At 40.1% G+C, this 17,343-nt stretch overlaps 1 protein-coding gene across 4 annotated transcripts in view; it reads right to left on the bottom strand.

Moving 5' to 3' along the window:
• Positions 1 to 17,343, bottom strand: part of LOC133457310 (TOX high mobility group box family member 2-like) — an 82,072-nt gene that overhangs the window by 28,608 nt on the left and 36,121 nt on the right. For all 4 annotated transcript variants that reach the window (XM_061736441.1, XM_061736440.1, XM_061736442.1 and 1 more), the window contains 2 exons: positions 13,198 to 13,257; positions 26 to 292 (listed from right to left, as the gene is read on the bottom strand). In XM_061736441.1, the coding sequence (XP_061592425.1) occupies positions 26 to 292; positions 13,198 to 13,257 (327 nt within the window). The remainder of the gene's footprint in view (positions 1 to 25; positions 293 to 13,197; positions 13,258 to 17,343) is intronic.

Here is a 17,343-nt window from a genome sequence, read left to right as displayed (position 1 = left end):
TATATGTAACATAAGATGTACTCACTGAGTGCATAGGTCCAGAGAGGAGGTGAGTGTCTTGACCCAGCATATTAGACATCATGAGAGCGGGCAGCTCAGGGTACGAGTAGGTGTTGAGCAAACCATTGTGAGGCAGGGAGTGGAAGGGGTAACCTGACTCGTGCTCCATGAGATGGAGCAGAGAAGGGTCAGCATGGTTAGGAGGAGTGATGGGGGGGATCTCGTAGTCCTCATCCCCTGCTCCACCTCCACCGCCGCCGCCGCTGCTCCCTCTTCCCTGACTGGAGTAGCTCTGACAGAAAAGAGAAGAGAATCCGTTTTTTTGCCAGATGGTGAAAAGCAAAGTGCATTCACAGTAACTTTTACAGATAAGAGCTGTTACACCTATGGGCTATTCAGAGTGTATTAAGTCATATGCAAAGGTTTGTACCTCCTGTTTTAATCCTGCATTTTTCATGTAAAAAACTATTTTCTATCTATCATCTGCAAATAGTAAAAGCAGTGATTCTTAGTATTAGACCCCGGACAAACAAAAAAACATAACTATTTGTCACCATGTCATGAATTTATCACATATAAGCCAAAAATTAACGTGACCAATACTAAGTACATCCATGATTGAACAGCTTAAAGTTCCACATTCAGCAGGAGTAACATTTTGGCCCATTCTTCTTTTAAAACATTCAGAGTTAAGTGATTTTAGCACATTTGCTTGTGTAGTACTCCAGTGAGGTCTGGACTTTGATGAAGTCATCTCAAAACCTTCTTTTATTTTGCTGGTTCAGATCATTGCCCTGTTGCATGACCCATTTTTGACCAAGCTTTAGCTGTCAGACAGATGGCCTCTCATTCTCCTCCAGAGCACTCTGGTACTCAGAGGAGTTCATAGTCGCCACCACAGCCCCGACACATTAGACACCTTTTAGTGAGCAACTGTTGTTTCAACACATTTTCCTTGATGAAAACACAACATGTTAAGGGCAATATGAATATAAGTATCATTCATGCAAACAACAAACCAGAGATCTTCCAGAGTGAAAAAACAAAACAAAACAAAAACCTGAAAAATTAGGTTTAAAATGTACCTGTTGATTTTTTTTTCTCTCTCTTTTGTGTCAGACTTTGTTTGCAGATACAAAACAACAGCATACTTAGTCAGACTGTGGTGCCGAAAATAAAAATAATTAGAAATGCAAATTGTTGCGCTTTGGAAAGTGTAAAGAATTCATTCAACACAAATGCGCACAGCAAATTAATTAGCTAAACAACAACAGCTGCTGTACAGAATAATTTGCTTCAGAAATCTTGACAGCTTTGAAGCAACAAACTGTCAGTCTATACGCCTTTAAAATATAGTTAATCAAATTCATTATGTGGAAAAACACCCCTGACAGTCACTTTGTGGTTATTTTATAATCCCATAATTATAATGGCAATTATGTCTTCTTAAGGAGAGAAGCTGGACAAAGCAAACCTCACAGTCCTCATTATGTATGCAGAACATCCAAGTGACCCCCTGGTAGTTAGAACCGCGCAGACTTTATGGCGCTAATAAGGTGATACATGAGCAGTGTCTTTTCCAGGGCATATCTTGACATAATATTGCACTAAGAAATATGGTTTTGTGCTCTCAAAAAGCATACTGAGGGTATTCACTGGGGAGTGAAAAGCAATTTTGTCAGAGGCAATCTGATGCCAACTCCCTTTTATAATGACTGAAGAAAATTAATCATCACAAATAATATTCCAGTGTCAGCCATTCAAGAGCTTTTTAATAGAATTTTTATTATTCATGTCTCGTGGTACACATCAACTAGTCCGTTCTGCAACATTTCAGAAATCAATTCAATATCATCTTCGTGTAGGCTGTCATCTCGCCTGCCAGCGCAGCAATTCATCTTGAAAACAAATACTTTTTGCAAACAAATGGCAAAAGATGTTGAGGAACAGCTACAATGTGCCCACTAGCAGAACCAGTGCTTGAGGAGGGGATAAAAAGTCTCGTAATGTGCTCTATCATTAGGGAGAAAATCATCATCATAATAAAAGGGAGTATGTTTACTACCAGGGGGTGATGTGGTGTTTTTTTTCTCCTTTTTCCCATAACACTCTCTTGGCTCTGCAATTTCTTAGAAATATCATCTCTGACAATTCCTTTTTCCGTGATAGACGTTTTGTCAGTTTCTTTGTCGCCTCAGATTTATTGTCGCTATTATTGTTAGCAAACATTTGATGCAGATTTTATTCGGAGCAAGCACAAACAAAACTCTCACCTTGCTGGGTACAGTATCTGTGTATGCATTGAATCTTAAAAACCTTGAAATGAGTCGAGACGGATGAGCGGGTGGAAAGAAAGTGGCAATAACTGCCTGTTGAACAAGTGTTGGAACACACCATGGACTTACATTAGATAAACTCAGTGATGTTAATGGCATCCATAAGCCTTTAACTGAGCTGTTTAGCCCAAACTCATCTGTGTGAATTAAAAAAAATGATTGGTGATATGATAACTTCACTTTTATGCTGTTCTGGCCACGGTTTATAGATGCATGTATGGGAAAGGCAATAAAGGTTTTTTTTACTACAAGATCTGACAATTAATCCTCTCATGTTTGGTGCAAACCTTTCTAATAACTGCACACTGGCATCGATGAAGAATTAAACATATTTTTCTCTCACATGATAGGCAAAACCAGATACCAACAGTATTGTTAATATGTGTTCTGTAAGCAATTACAGTCAAACACTTTTTTATGTTTGGGGAAACTCTTAGCCATGAGATGAAACATGATTTAAATGCTGTCAGAGGCTATTTCATGACCGTGCCTTCTGCTGTTGTGATATTTTTCCCCCTCTTTCTACATCTCCTTATGATGCCCTTGGAGATAAGGCAAAGGACGAGGACATCACAAGTTTAACATTTTCAAACATAGATAAATAATTCATAAATATACTGTCTTTCAGGACATGGAGAAGAGGAGATAAAAGAGAGAAGGGTCAGAAAGAAACGCCAAATGTTGATTCAGCCTTCTCTCGCTACAACCTTCAACCCGCCTGTGCAGAGGTGAAACTTAAGCAAATCTGCCATTTTCCCTGGACAAGGGCATTATTCTGTTCCCCTAAGGTCACAAATAACAATTCTTTAATTTTCTTTTTCTTTTTTTTTTGACATGAAGATGATAGCGCCGAGATTTTTTTATTGTATGTTACTTGTGATTTGACATCAAAACACCATATTGTTCACACTCTTTAACACAGTTTAGAGATGTGAGATGTTGCTCCGGGGCATATCGACTGACATCAACTATAAACCATTTTGTGGTGCTTTGAAAAAAATGTGTGATGACTCATCCCACAGGAGCAGTGCAGAGGTTTTTCCTTTTTCTGTTTTTAATCCAGGCTGACAAGAAAACATTATTTCTCTTGTTTTATGCTTCAATCTTAAATGCAAACTGTATATATAGAATCTGTTTTTAAGATGAACTGAAACAAAAGGAAAATACTTTTTTTAATTTAATTTCATAAACCACTGAGGTGCCACAAACTCGTGAAAATTTTGACATTAGCACATCCTCAAATTACCTTATCTCACCCTCCCAATGCGATCATGCAGCGAAGTGTTACAGTTAGCGTCCGCGGGCCCTGAGTGCTCGGGCTGTTGTCCGAGGCGCTCTGCTCGCGGCAGCTCAGATTCCACTTAACATTTCCATCACTTTGGATTTGACACTGTTGCTGTGATACAACACAAACTTTGAAACTCGATTTGAGCAGCCAGAGAGTCAAGACTGAGATGTATTTCTAGAAATCCAATTGGTACAGTGCTTCAAAGCGCCTCCGAATTTAGATTTTCTTTGGAATTGTTTTGCCCTGGAATCCTGCGAGTCTGAAACCACACGGTACTCGTGCTGTTTCCATACAAACTCCCTGTGTCAACCAGTGTGTCGGTCAAGTATTTAAAACTGACACCAATGCTCAGATTATGCAAAAGCTGAAACTTATTTCTGATCTTATATTGAACAATTTGTTGTAAAATTCCATCCAATATTGCCACAATGTGCAGCCTAAATAAAGTACTTTTTCACCCGATGCCTGGAAAAAAACCTTTAATGGGAACAGTTGTCAATGTGTCAAAAACGTAATGGTTTTGCAATAAAAGCACACAAAGTAAGTTATCAGTGTTTAATTTTGCCTGTTATTTTGTATTGAGCAGAATTCACATGGTGCGATACCAATCTGTAACCATGTATTTATAAATGTCTAATTTAATTGAGCTCATTTAATTCAAGTCAATAAGGCTTCATCATTCCCTGAAAAGCAACTATATTTAAGCCAGACTGTGTGTCTAGAACTAGCTCCATTTTTATTAATATCTAATCCTAAACATATATTGGTTTTCTGGTATGGCTGTTCACCTTCCGAACCCTGATACATCCCATTTCTGAATGAGTTATTGTTGAATAACATCACTTCTGTGATAATCTTATTAAATGCAATATATACACATTTCAATTTTATATTTTTTGAGCATGCATGACAGATTCATGTTATGCAACGTGAAGGTATCTTAAGATTTTAAAAGGCATAGCAAGTCACACAATGATTTTGGAGCCCTGAAAGAGTGATAATTATACCGCTTCTGAGACTATACCATACTGCGAAAACATTTCTGCATGATATCAAAAGAGCAAAGCAGCTGTTAGTGTTTTTAATAAAATTAAGGAAATAAAATTGAATAGTCTTTTTATTGGAATGTAATTTTACTCAGATAAAATTAGCTAAAGAAACATTAACATTAAGTCAACATAATCTAATGCCTTCATAAGTAACACATACAGGTTATTTTATACGTTTAGCCAGTTTGGTACTGTTTTTCATTTCTAAACGCAGCATTCAAATGAGAATGTTTACTCAATAAATATCAGCACCGGTGCTCGAGTAATGATTAACTAAGTAAGCAACAGAAATTGTACCTTAACACGCAAGCATGAGGCTTGGAAAGTCTCTGCAACTAAATGTCTGAAGTAATTACTGTAACTCACCTTTGGGAGGAAATACATTTATCAGCTTTGGTTCAAGTTTTTTTTTTTTTCTTTTTCTTCTTTTTAACACAAATGGCTGGGGAGATGAGATGAAGTCATTAGCTCGGTGATGGAGTCATTTGTGGCCCATGAGGTGTTTAGTGGCAGACAGCTCATCTGGGAACAATGATGTGTTCGTCAAAGGGAGCGGAATGAGAATGAAGCCTGTCATGGCTGACAGGGGGCAAATTGTCCAAAGAAGAGAGTTGTCTGTCTTTGATGAACTTTGTTATTGATTTCTATGACTTTTCTGTGATAGAAATTTCTTTAAAAAAGATACCCACTGCATCATAAAATCACCCAGCTTTGAGTGAATGTACAATGTCCTATATGGAAAGTCATACTGCCATATGCTTCTTTGTAAAATGACAGAGCAGCAGGGTTTGGGCGACAAACAACAGCTGGCCATGCATACATAAAGGTTTTCACGTCCGCTCCATGTGTTCCAGATAGACGGATAGCAACGGTAAATCTTTTAAACATCTTATAGGGTTCCTCAAAATTCACCTTCAAAGATGAATCTTGCAGAAGGAAGGTCAGAAATCATAATGAGCTGGGGCGCGCTGAACACGTGACCGCTGCAGCAACGCGCCGCAGATTCCGCAGAGGCTATCTGAACTGGCTTTGAAATGACAGACAACTCCATTTGGATAAAATCAGGATGTATCAGGGAAAGAAGACAGTTTGGTACAATGGGAAGAGAATAAAACCGCCAACCGACTGCGGCTGGCTGACAGAGAGAACTGGGATAAGTGAAGTGTGTGGAAGGGATGGGGTGGGGGTGGCTGAGGGTTAAAGGTAGTGTCCATCACTACAGGACAGGTAGGCTTTGGTGGGCTTCAACCAATAGCAAAGGAGTTATCTAACCTCCTCCGTGCTCCCCTGTGACTGGTAATTCTCTCAAATGTCACATCAAAATGGATCTCATTTAGATGGGAAGGAAGGACCTGACTCTCCGTTACAGACGTAGGTGGACCTGTGGTGGTTCGTATGTGAACTCTGAAAACATGGCCCGCAAAGGAAGTGCTTTTAGGTGCAAAAAAGGGGCACATTTATATGGGTTCAATTTAACTCAGTTATGGATGAAAGAGAAGGGTTGGAAAAAAATATCCCTGACCTTTGCACTGGAACAGAGAGATGTAGAAAATTCTTCCATTTCTTTATCTTATTTTATTTTTTGTAAAGGGCATAATGCTGTGGTCTTAGCCATATTTCTTATTCCTATTCATTAGAGAGAATGGTATAAATAAATAAAATATGTTGTTTCACAGTCACTCATCCCCCCCAGGGGACCATCGGAGCTTTGGTAATCACATATGGCACAATAGCTTGCCCATAATCCCCTTTATTTTTATTTTTCATGATGTCACTCTCTTTGCCCGTTGCTTTATGACTCGCAAACACAGAAGAGAGGGGAGAAGAGGAGGAGCAGAGAGGACAGGAAAAAGCAAGGGAGGGGTGAAAACAAATGATGTGGATCCCTCATTGTTCTTTCTCTATGCCCTCATTCCAGTCAGGGCAATAAGAGAACATTGTGATTTACTGTCAGTGAAGCGCAAGAGTGCATCAGAGAGAATCCACTGCGGCAGGGGCCATTAAAATAGATTTAACTTCCCACAGTATTAGGCCAGATGTCTACACTTCTATTATATTTCAATCAGCCATGACCTTGGTCTCCGCATGATGAGAAAGATCACTGGGAGAGAGGGAAACAGAAAGTGAAAATATATGCAGAAAACCAATAGAAATATCAAACTACTTAGTCCTACTAAATCCCTTTGCGCCATCGAGCTGCATATACACAGCGAGCGAGAGAGAGAGAGAGAGTGAGGACGGGACCGAAATAGAGCCAAGGTTTCAAGTTCTCTGAAAAGAGTGTATGAATCATTGAGTACACTCTTGCTGCTGATAAGCTGCTGCTTTTTTTTTTTTTTTTTTTGGGGGGGGGGGGGTGTCTTTCTGTGGGGTTGGAGGGACAGCAGCTCGTTTTGATGTGCTTTAAAGCCTCTTGTATCAAAAGATGAATCTCTTCATGTTGTTCAAACAAGTGAAATGTTGACTCCTTATATAACCATGGATGCTATTCGCAGTAGGTTATTTTTTTAAAACACACTATTTACACTCTATACATTTCTATTAGGAATTATGTTTTTTTTTTATTTTATTTTAAATCCCTCCGCTTTGGCATCTATCCAGTCATTTCAACTTGTATTAACAGAGCAGAGGTCAGCGCTTGTTCTACTTCAGAGACCAATGATAATTGGACTTATTGGCTGACATGGACTGACCTACTTAAAGAATCACTAATCCATGGTTACAACTGCAACTTACAATCCCTCCTAGCGCAGATGTAGATGTTGTGCAGATGTTCCTCTGATGTTCTTCCAGAGCAGTTTTTCAGATATCACTGCTCCAGCGCTGGTTAGGAGCTGAAAACAGTATTCAGCCTGGATTTGTGATACCCAGAATGTAAGCTCTCCTGAAATTTAAATACATGCCGTACAATATGTATCTCGACTTCATTCTGGCGACCTTGCCGCCGGCTCTATAGAGCCTCAAAGAAGGAGTGAGATGTGTGTTGGCGTTCATACCCTCAATTTTCATTTATTTATTTATTTTTTTCCTTTGTCTCAAATGTCCCCCCTGTTTTTTTTTTTTTCTTGCAGGGAAACGATACAAGGATAGAGAACACATTCATTGAAGTATAAGGGATGGTTTGGTGGGGAGGGCCAGCGTTTGTGTAGTGCTGAGAGTGTTGCAGTTGTGGTGTGGTGGTATAATGGTACACTATGAGTCACTATTAAGTAACGGTGCCTTTTCACATCATATCGCCCACACTGGGTGTACGGTGCCAGGGTGTACTGAGGTGTCTCTGACTCAGAGAGAAAGAGGGAAAGAGAGAGAAAGACAGGAGATAGAGAAAGAAACTGAGGGGTGGATGGTTTGAGAGCATAAACATCTGTATTACTGTGTTTGGTTAACAAAACATCTTCCGGTCAGCCGCTGTTAGGAGAAATATCTCCATCTTTCTCTGTTCATGGTAACAAAAACCCCCCCCACCACATTAAAAAGGTCCCTTTATATATCAATAACTTGTATCTCACTTATTTAGGGCTATGAAACTGGAAATTTGTAGTTTAATGAGGGTTATGTGCCAGAATATTTATGCCTCCTAACTTGACACACCAGATGGTTTGTTAGACAGAGCCATCTGAGTAGTCGTCCCTCGAAAATGTTGGAAAAAGGCAGGTACTTTCAAAAAAAAAAAACTTGGCAGGTGATTTGATGAACCATCTGTCTATTTCAAACTATATTTAACACATTAGAGAAATTAACCATATGATCCAGGAGGAATGCGGAGAAGAAGAAACAAATTAAAAAAAACTAAACCAACCAGTCAAGAAGACGTGTGAAATTCCACATGAGTTCGATGTGAACTTTTGAAATGTTGCAGAAACTGTTTCCAGTTAGGAAAGCTAAACTGTCTCTTGATTCAAGCTAAGGGTGCAGACATTGAAGAAAAAAAAGAAACGTGTCTTATTCTATGGCTGAAAGTTCACTGATGTGAACCGTGGGAGCTATTTTCAGGACCAAGGGGTTGGGTGGGTTAAAATAGGACTAATTACACATAACGGGTAAAGTCAGAGAATGTGATGGTGTTGTGGATTTTCGGAGTTAAAAAAATAAAATAATCTAACACACACATACACACACAAACAGACAGAGCTGCAGCCTGACACAGACAGAAAGAGAGGCTGCAACCAGACAGTTAGTTTTCTATTCTCAACTCCACCATCAGAAACTGCTCTCTTATATCCGGCCAAATCAATAAAGATGCTTGTCTTGGTGAGACACCTGTAAGCAGAAAACATGGTAGCATGAAGAGGCTGAAGCTTGAAGCTTCTCTGAAGACCGGGCTTTAAAGCTTTCTCTCTTTCAAAGGTACACGGAACAAGAACTGGACCACACATGAGAGGGGCAGATGTTACATATACATAAATACATATAAATGACCCTCTCTCTTCCTGCTACCTCGCTGCTTACTCTTTAAGCTCCATTCCTCCTTAATCTATTGTATGCACATGTATCGATGGAGTTGGAAAAACACCACCATTGCATTACCAGTCAAACTGATAAACTGCTAAAATATGCATGGCAGCAAGCTTTGTTCCACGTGTATTTAGGCTGCAGGTTGATTATGAGTAAACTGCCATTTGCACGTTGATAGGTCTAGAGTTATGTGCATGGGTTTCAATCCCTGGAGTTTATCTTGCTTTCAGGATTTATGTCTTTTTTTGTAAATGCAGGATTAGATGCAATGAGACCTTTTTAAACTTGCTGAAGACAGAGTTTTATTCTCTATAAATAATGCACAAATTCTCAATTTAAATAGAAATGTGTGATAGTTTTTTATACATAAAGAAACGACAGTCAATTTTCAGACACCAGAACTGCATCTATTTGAAAAAAAAGAAAAAAAAAAGAAAGAGAAAAGCGTATTGGACTAATTTAAAACTCTAATTTACTTATAAGAATACTTCTAGTCAGCCAGGATAAATTAGATGTTTAATACTCTTTAATTCAACAAACTATCCCCTTAAGTAGCTTTGTGTGTGGGCGGCTATAAATAAAGCTGGTCAACAAAATAACCCTCCCACACTTTTGCTTATACGCTGAGACCTCAACAGATGAACCAAATGGAAAACATTAATATTATCAAACTGTCTAAGAGCGCCATATGTGCAGTTTGAATGCATATTTCGTACAGAAACCATGCAGTAATTAAAGCCTTAAAAACATGTTGTCTGAAGGGACGGTTTGCATCGAAGCGTACAGTGAACAGCCCCTTTAAAGCTGTTTCTCATTAGTGGTTTTCTTTCTTTCTTTATTTATTTTAAAGCCCGGAGATGTTATGTGTAATGTAATCTTCTGGCTGTGTCAGACTGCTACCTCAGTGTGTTTGCTGTGGAAGACCCCAGACATGCAAACAAAGAAGTCTCTGTTCTGGCTCTCTGCGCCGTTTTTACAGGCACACATCATATGAGGACTCGGGTGGGTATCTTACCACAGTGCTAAAATGTGCAATAAAGCACATGGCTTCCCTCTTTCATGCTATACTTGACCAGTTGTGAAAGCTCTGTGATTCTGAGCACTGCTCTCAGAGTCAGGGAGGGTATGCTCGCATTTGTGATGTTCACACAGAGGAAATCAGAATATAAACGCTGCATGGCTAATGCATGCAATTAAACATTAATAATAAACTGGTATTAAGAAATAAGCGACTTGTGTGTATAGTAACTGTCATGACTGATTTTGCATGACGTACAGTATGTAGAAAACCTAAACTACTACATGTCTAGATATGCTTTCTATGAAGGTACGTCATGTTCATATCCAAAGATATTAATTCCCAGGACATGCTTGAAATACACTCCTATCCCACTTGTGAGAGAATGTGTGAAAATGTATGTGCACGCAAAATTAAAATATAATAAGTCTGAAGCCTCGAACACGGCTACAAAAAAAACAGTAGTTACGGATATGAGCTGTATGAAAATGGTTAAAAATTACTGGAAGGTTTCTTTAAATAATACAATAAATTACACAGGTGTTTGTAAATTTAGCACACTATTATGTTATCACAATAGTTATAAGGTGACAAATGTGCAGAAATGTGCTTTGTAGAAGAATTAAAAGCAACACAGTAAACTACAGGGCTGTTCAGAACCTGCGTGGAAGCTCCTATCTGACAGCGCTGGCAGAGCATCAGCTGCATCTGACATGTTTTGAGAAGCCCAAATTGCCTTATCCACTAAGAAGGTATTTGTTGACACAACACTGCAAACCTGGACCGGGTTGTTGGTGATTGACGCATGACCGCTGCAACAGCAAAACTACAAAGCTGTACATTTATCCCAATTAGCACACACAGGTTTGCACGAACAGTGACATAATTAGGGCAGACCAGGAAATGTGGCTAACAATGATGGACTTCATAGTCTATGATGTGTGCTATAAGTAGACAATAAGCTGCTAAAGCTCCCATTCGACCGCTCATTATAGTCATTCAATCCCCACATGAAAGGAAAGACCCCGTTATGGCTATAGCATGATGGTATGTGTAGGTATACAGTATGTGTCTTTGTGAGATTTCACGTGTCTGTGTATATTACTGCATGTGTGTGTGGGCGGGGTTATGAGTGTTTATGTGTGTGTATACACGTGTTCATGTTCATCAATTGCAGCAAGACCCAATTTAAGTTTTACACAACTAGAGTAAGCACATTCTTTGAAAGTGAGGACATTTTAACGGGTCTTCACCTCTTCAAAGGGCTGGCAGAGTTAAGACATGCTTTTAGAGTTAGAAAAATATAGAAAATTCATTCAAAGATTGCACTATATAGGAGCAGGAGCAGCTCTTGTTGAGTTTTTATATTACAGCATTTAAGGGACTATATGTGAAGTTTCTCTTTTTCTTCTAATAAAGCTGTGGAACATGGTCAGAGAAAACTTTTTTTTCCATACCCCAGTTTAAAAAAACTGCAAAATATTGGACTGCACTTAGTGGAGGGTTTATTCTCCGGATGTCTTTCTGAGGATGTAGATGACGTTTCAGAGCAGATATCTCAAGTGATAAATCTAAAACTATTTGCATACTGAGACAATCCAAAGGGAAAGTCATAAAACATATTTACTGCAATGAGGATGGGCTGGCTCCATTTAGTGTTATGGTGTAGGAAAACATGAAAAAGTGCACATTTGCATGTGAATAAACCTGCGCTTTGTTTCAGAGATCGAGTCACTTCCTATTGCAGTAAATGTGGATGTGTTTATACAGTATGTGTGCGAGCCCTGCTGTCATTGGCCCCCTGGCTCTGTCCAGCGCCTCTTTGACTTATTTGGCGAGGTGCTAATTGACATGGAGCCGTTTTGTCAGAACATGAAGACCGAGCTGCTGGATCAACAAATCTCTGGGCTCCAAATTCTGCCATATGTCCAGCCATGTGCTCCCATCCACCAGCTGAGAGCGCTTAGCGCTGCGCCTGTCTGACTCTGCGAGACTGAGACCAGACCACTCCAGGCTGAGAACCAGAGCATTGTTGGGCTTGGGATGGTGAAATGCTATTACTGCTTTAGCAGCATTCTTGGGTCCAATTCTCCCAAACACTGTCACATATACTTGTTTAATCCCTCTGATATTACGGATATGTGTATGTGCTCTGGATAAAATCATCAAAAGGCACATGTTTGAGGGGGATAAAGAGATACTTTGGCTTATGAGGCTTTAAGTGTTTTCCTCCGGAGACGAAAAGGGTCAAAATCATAGATGCCTTTTCAGAATGATGTTCATTTCAAGCCTGGTCCGACACAAGCCCTCACTAACTGTTCTGAAGGACATTTTGGTAACAGAGACAAGCGCATCAATGTCCCATACTTTTTAAAATGTTAGAAACAAATAATGTTTGTTTAGGATTGGCAGTTTCACTGGCTAGCAGAGCTTTAAACGTTAAATTACTTCAAATAGTTTGGGATAAATGCAGCATTTCCAAAGTATTTAACCTCCGTGTTGACTGACTTACATATGGCTTTGCTTTTGTCTATTTTTAAGATCTGTAATGAATCCAGACATCTGCTTTTGAACTTGATGGTGCCATCAGCAGTGAAGTTGCCTCCATGTTGATTAAACTAAAGTCTGGCAAGAATAAATTGGTCCTGTCATGCAACCAACATCTTGCGAGACTAATTGGGTTACACTCAGGTTACACACTTCCCACACAGGAAAAGGCATACATTGAGATTTTTGACCAGCATGGGATCTTTCAAATGAAGATTGTTTTGAATCACTTTAGATGAAAATCTGTTTAGATTATGGTGAAGCCATCTTGACCCGATTTTGTAATTTTGTTTATTGAAAAATTTTCACTTCATCACAAATGCTGATTTCAAGATATATGAGGAAACCCAAAGCCCACATCAGCTGACAATGCAATGCTTTGAAGCTGACACACTGAGAGTTGTGTTTTTTCACTTATATCAACAGAAACAGTATGAAAACATGACTTTTAGGAGACATTTATTTATTAAGGAATAAGAGAGAGAGAGAGGTGGGCATTCTTACCTGATTTGGCGACCGGAACTCTTGGTTACTGTCATTCAAGTACATGTTGTCACCATCAAACTGTGGACAGAAGCAGAAAAATAAATAAACATGTCATGCAAGAAGAGGTTTGTAAAAAACAAAAAGCCAGGGGCACTGAATGAGGGAAAGCTCTTTACGGGTGGCTTCAAGTGTGAGACTAATGACTTTGTCACTTTGGTTAAACCTCTTGGTGGCATGGCAGCGTGGGTAATTACTGTTCGTCAGCGGGCCGGTAATTAGGCTACATGAGCACAGTGACGAGAGATGGGCTTTTCCCTGTGGGTTCTGCTGCGTGTGTGAGAAACAGAATGAGTGTGAATGAATGTGTGAGTGCATTCGGTGGTGAAGTGTGTGCGAGGATGTCTTTGTAGCTGTGACTTCCAGTGTGTGTGTTGTATAGTAAGGGCATGTTGTGGCCTCAGGCTTGAGCTAATCAGGTAATGAAAGATCACTTGCTGCAGGTGCCAAAACATCGCTCGACACGGGGTTAGGACTTGCGTAACAACAAATGAACCTTGACCCTCAAGGGTGCTGGGAAACAACGCAGGGTCACCAGTCAAGCGCCACGTTAAACATGCGTTCTCTGCTTTCTAATATGTTAGCGAGCTAAATTCCTCAAAAGATTAGTTTTGACTGGGCTACGAAGAAGAAAACAATAACACAGACCTGTTTTTAACCGAAGAGAAAATGAGATTGTGCCAAACAAACGGTTGAGTAAGTGAACCTGTTCAGTATCAAGGCGACAGCTGCCTTGGCTTGCAAAGACTTGAAGCTTTGTCAAAGCTAAATGGAATGAACCTGGACTAGACAGGATGATAATACTCTCACAACCATGAAATGTGTCAAATAGAGCCACCTTTTGTTTGTTGACTGAAGTCACTCTTCCTAATAATGCATTTGAGACTTAGAAACGGACAGCAGGGGGAGCGTAATCGAACCAGACAGCATTCCACGCCAAATTCCTAAGATGTGAAGATAAGACGTGTACTTTTCATTTAGGGTGGTCTGCTTTGTGCCCACAGAAAAAAAGCAGCCAAAAGCTCGCCAGATAAATAAACGCTGGATGGGAGGGAACACAAATGGATCTTAAGCTGTACCTGCTCAAAACAATGACCAAATATGTAGCCTAATGGACGGAAATGAGCAGAACTCCTCTGGGGGAAATCTAATATCCACACTGGTAGACAGGAAAAAGTCGAAGTAGCGAGATGAGCATGTGAGTGGTGAGACAGAGAAATTACTGTACATTATTACAGAAGAAAGGCTGGGGGAAAGAGCGCCTGCCTCTGGGCAGGGGTTGGTTAACGATGCATATCGCGGAAACCCTAGCGAGGATTCACTCAGTTACTCTAATGATTACATTTACATTCAACCACATACATGAAACTGAGACAAGAGGTGCATAAATGCTGCATTTAAGTCTCATTCATATTCATATGATTAATCCAAATCCTCATGCCAGCTTGTTTCAGGGGAAAGTGAATGCTCACTAATTGTACAAAGCTACATGCTGGAGATAAAAGACACAAATTGCTAAATCAAGCATGGGCGTGTCAATCACCTCATTTGGCCACAGTGAGAAGTGACTGTAGCTCCTGGAGGGGGCCAAAGTGATGTTGACCTTGGTGACATATCTGCAATAAACTCTTCACTGCTCACATAAAAGCCTCATGTCCCGCCTAACAGAGCAATTTCATTCCACTAAAATCCACTTTGATATCGATGGTGATGTAAAGCCAGCCTGAGAGTGTGTGCAGGATAAGATTCTCCTGGGTGAAAAGAGAGTGTAGTCACTGAACAATGCCACTTATAACCCAATTTTTTAAACCCCAATTTTAATTAGCGATAATGAAAGATCCGCCTGATGTTTGATTACGCTATCGTTGCAGACTGAACTCCTTTGCTGTAAAGCTTTGATGCCCTTTCTTTCTGGAGGAAGAAATGAACTGATATGAAGCTCATTTTTACCATATGCATCTACAATAGAATAATCACCATAAAAAAAGACAAAAAAAACCCCAGAAACATCTAAGATAGGTCAGCCATTTTGTGTTCCAACATGGCTGCACATGTATCGCAACATAAAGCTTGTTCCTCTCTCTCCTCTCCGCACTTTCTCACTCTTCTACTTAAAATGCCAATTTATCCGTGGCTCAATGCTATCAACTCCGACATTACTCCACATTTACACAGCAGAATTCATTCTCTTTCTCTTTTGTTACCCCTCGATTTATTTTCTTCTCTTCACCCTTTTTTCGCTCCCTCTTTCTCTTTCATTGTATCATCTCCTCCTTGCTTTTTTCCCCCGCCCTCGCTCTTACACTGTCGTCTTCATGTTCTCATCGTCCCCAACTCTTCAGGTTACAATGTTTGTGCTTCAACTTTTCTCTCACCCTCCCCACCACTCCTTCCTTCTCCCTTTCCCCCCCCTCTTTCTTCAGCAGGCTTTTGGCATTGCTTTCTCATCGGCAGCTTAATTGGGCATTCTGCCTGAGACAAGGGCCTCATTAAGCAGTAATTACACACGTGCTGTTTTCGGCAAACATCTCTATTTGGATTGCTTTGCATGGTAATTGTTCAGCAGGGACCACTGCTCGCCATGTTTCCCTCCTTGACACACGTGGTTTCGTTGGAGAGGAATGAAACCACGGAGAAGAGGGGTAAAGAGCTGGGTAGGGGTGGAAGGAGAGGTGGGTGTGAGAATATAGAAAAAGAATAATAATAGGTTGTGGAAGAAAGACAAATTGAGAAATAAAGAATGCACACATGAGAGAGAATGAGGATGAGAGTAATACAGAAAGGGAAAAGAGAAAACGACTGCATGACGATGATGCTGAGGCAGTAAATGGAGAGAGACAATGAATATACGACCAAAAAAAAGTGTGAGAGGAAAACGAGGTGAAGAGGAAGAGAGACAGACAGACATGAGAATGAGCAAACGAGGAAGAGAAGTGAGAAATGAAAGACAGGAAGGAAGAGAGAGACTTGAGCCCCAGAATTAGGTCATGCCTTCCAATCATCAGCAAAGCTCAGCGTTTCAAAAATAATGAAGCCACAAGGTGGAAGTAATGCTAACTAGCAGATCCAGGAAAAACATGTAATATTTACTCAGTTCTAATGGTGCGATACAACGCTGGGGTCTTTTCATCTTGGAGTTCACCAGTGAGCAGTGACGGCAGGACTGGAATATGATGGACAAATTCATATAAGACCCCCACTAGCTGTAAAATCTATACTCGCCAACTGTGACACTGAAATACTGCAAATAGTTTCAGGTGTTAATGTAGTAATTCAGTGTTGAATATGATGCAAGGTTTTATAGTTTATAGACATTTCTTCACGAGAATCACTTAACAACATAGAGGCATATTTCAGAAATTCATGAGGGCGGATCGTTCGTTTGTGGGCCAAGTGTGGGTGGATCATTCTTCTCAGACTAATTTAGGGTTTCTGAACGTGTCCAAAACACTAAAGGGGGGTACAGCTCCTAACCCCGCAGCTTCCAGTGTGATTAATGGTCAACCTTTAAAGTGTTGGTAGTGTTTAGCATGTATCACTAATGTATCACTGACACATTAGCTCGCCACAGTTGATCAGAGCGTTCATTCAGAAATCAGGGGGGCTCCTCGTGCCAGGGGAGAAATGTTTCTGCAGATTAATAACACTGCACAGTTTATGTTCATCTACAATGAGATTGCTGAAACGCTCCATGAAGGAGGCATCTACAGAAGCAAATTGCAAGAAACCAACAGATTGAAATTACTTTGGTAGAAATTAATGACACACATGATCATCATCGTAGCCACAGTGGGCGAAACAGCTGGACTTAATGTGATATGTGCTGTTTCATATGGCGGAAAGGAGGTCAGCACTTCCTGCTACTCCAGTTTGCAGTTTGGATTTGGGATCAGGGATGCAGGGGACCAGGCCCGAGGGCAGAATGGGAAAGAAGAGGCTAGAAGTTCTGCTGCAAACGTGTCTGAACGGTAAAAGATTGCCTTAACAGTTACATTCTCTCTCTCATTGAGTAGCAAACCATTTAATCTGAAAACAACATCATCTGTGTAAATAACTATCGGACTTTAGCCTGAATGATATCATAATATGAGGCTGCAAGCAAAAGAA

The sequence above is a fragment of the Cololabis saira genome, chromosome 12 (genome assembly GCF_033807715.1).
Source record: "Cololabis saira isolate AMF1-May2022 chromosome 12, fColSai1.1, whole genome shotgun sequence".
Lineage (NCBI taxonomy): Eukaryota > Metazoa > Chordata > Actinopteri > Beloniformes > Belonidae > Cololabis > Cololabis saira.
The sequence above is the reverse complement of the archived record's forward strand: the minus strand, read 5'-3'. Positions and strand labels throughout refer to the sequence as shown.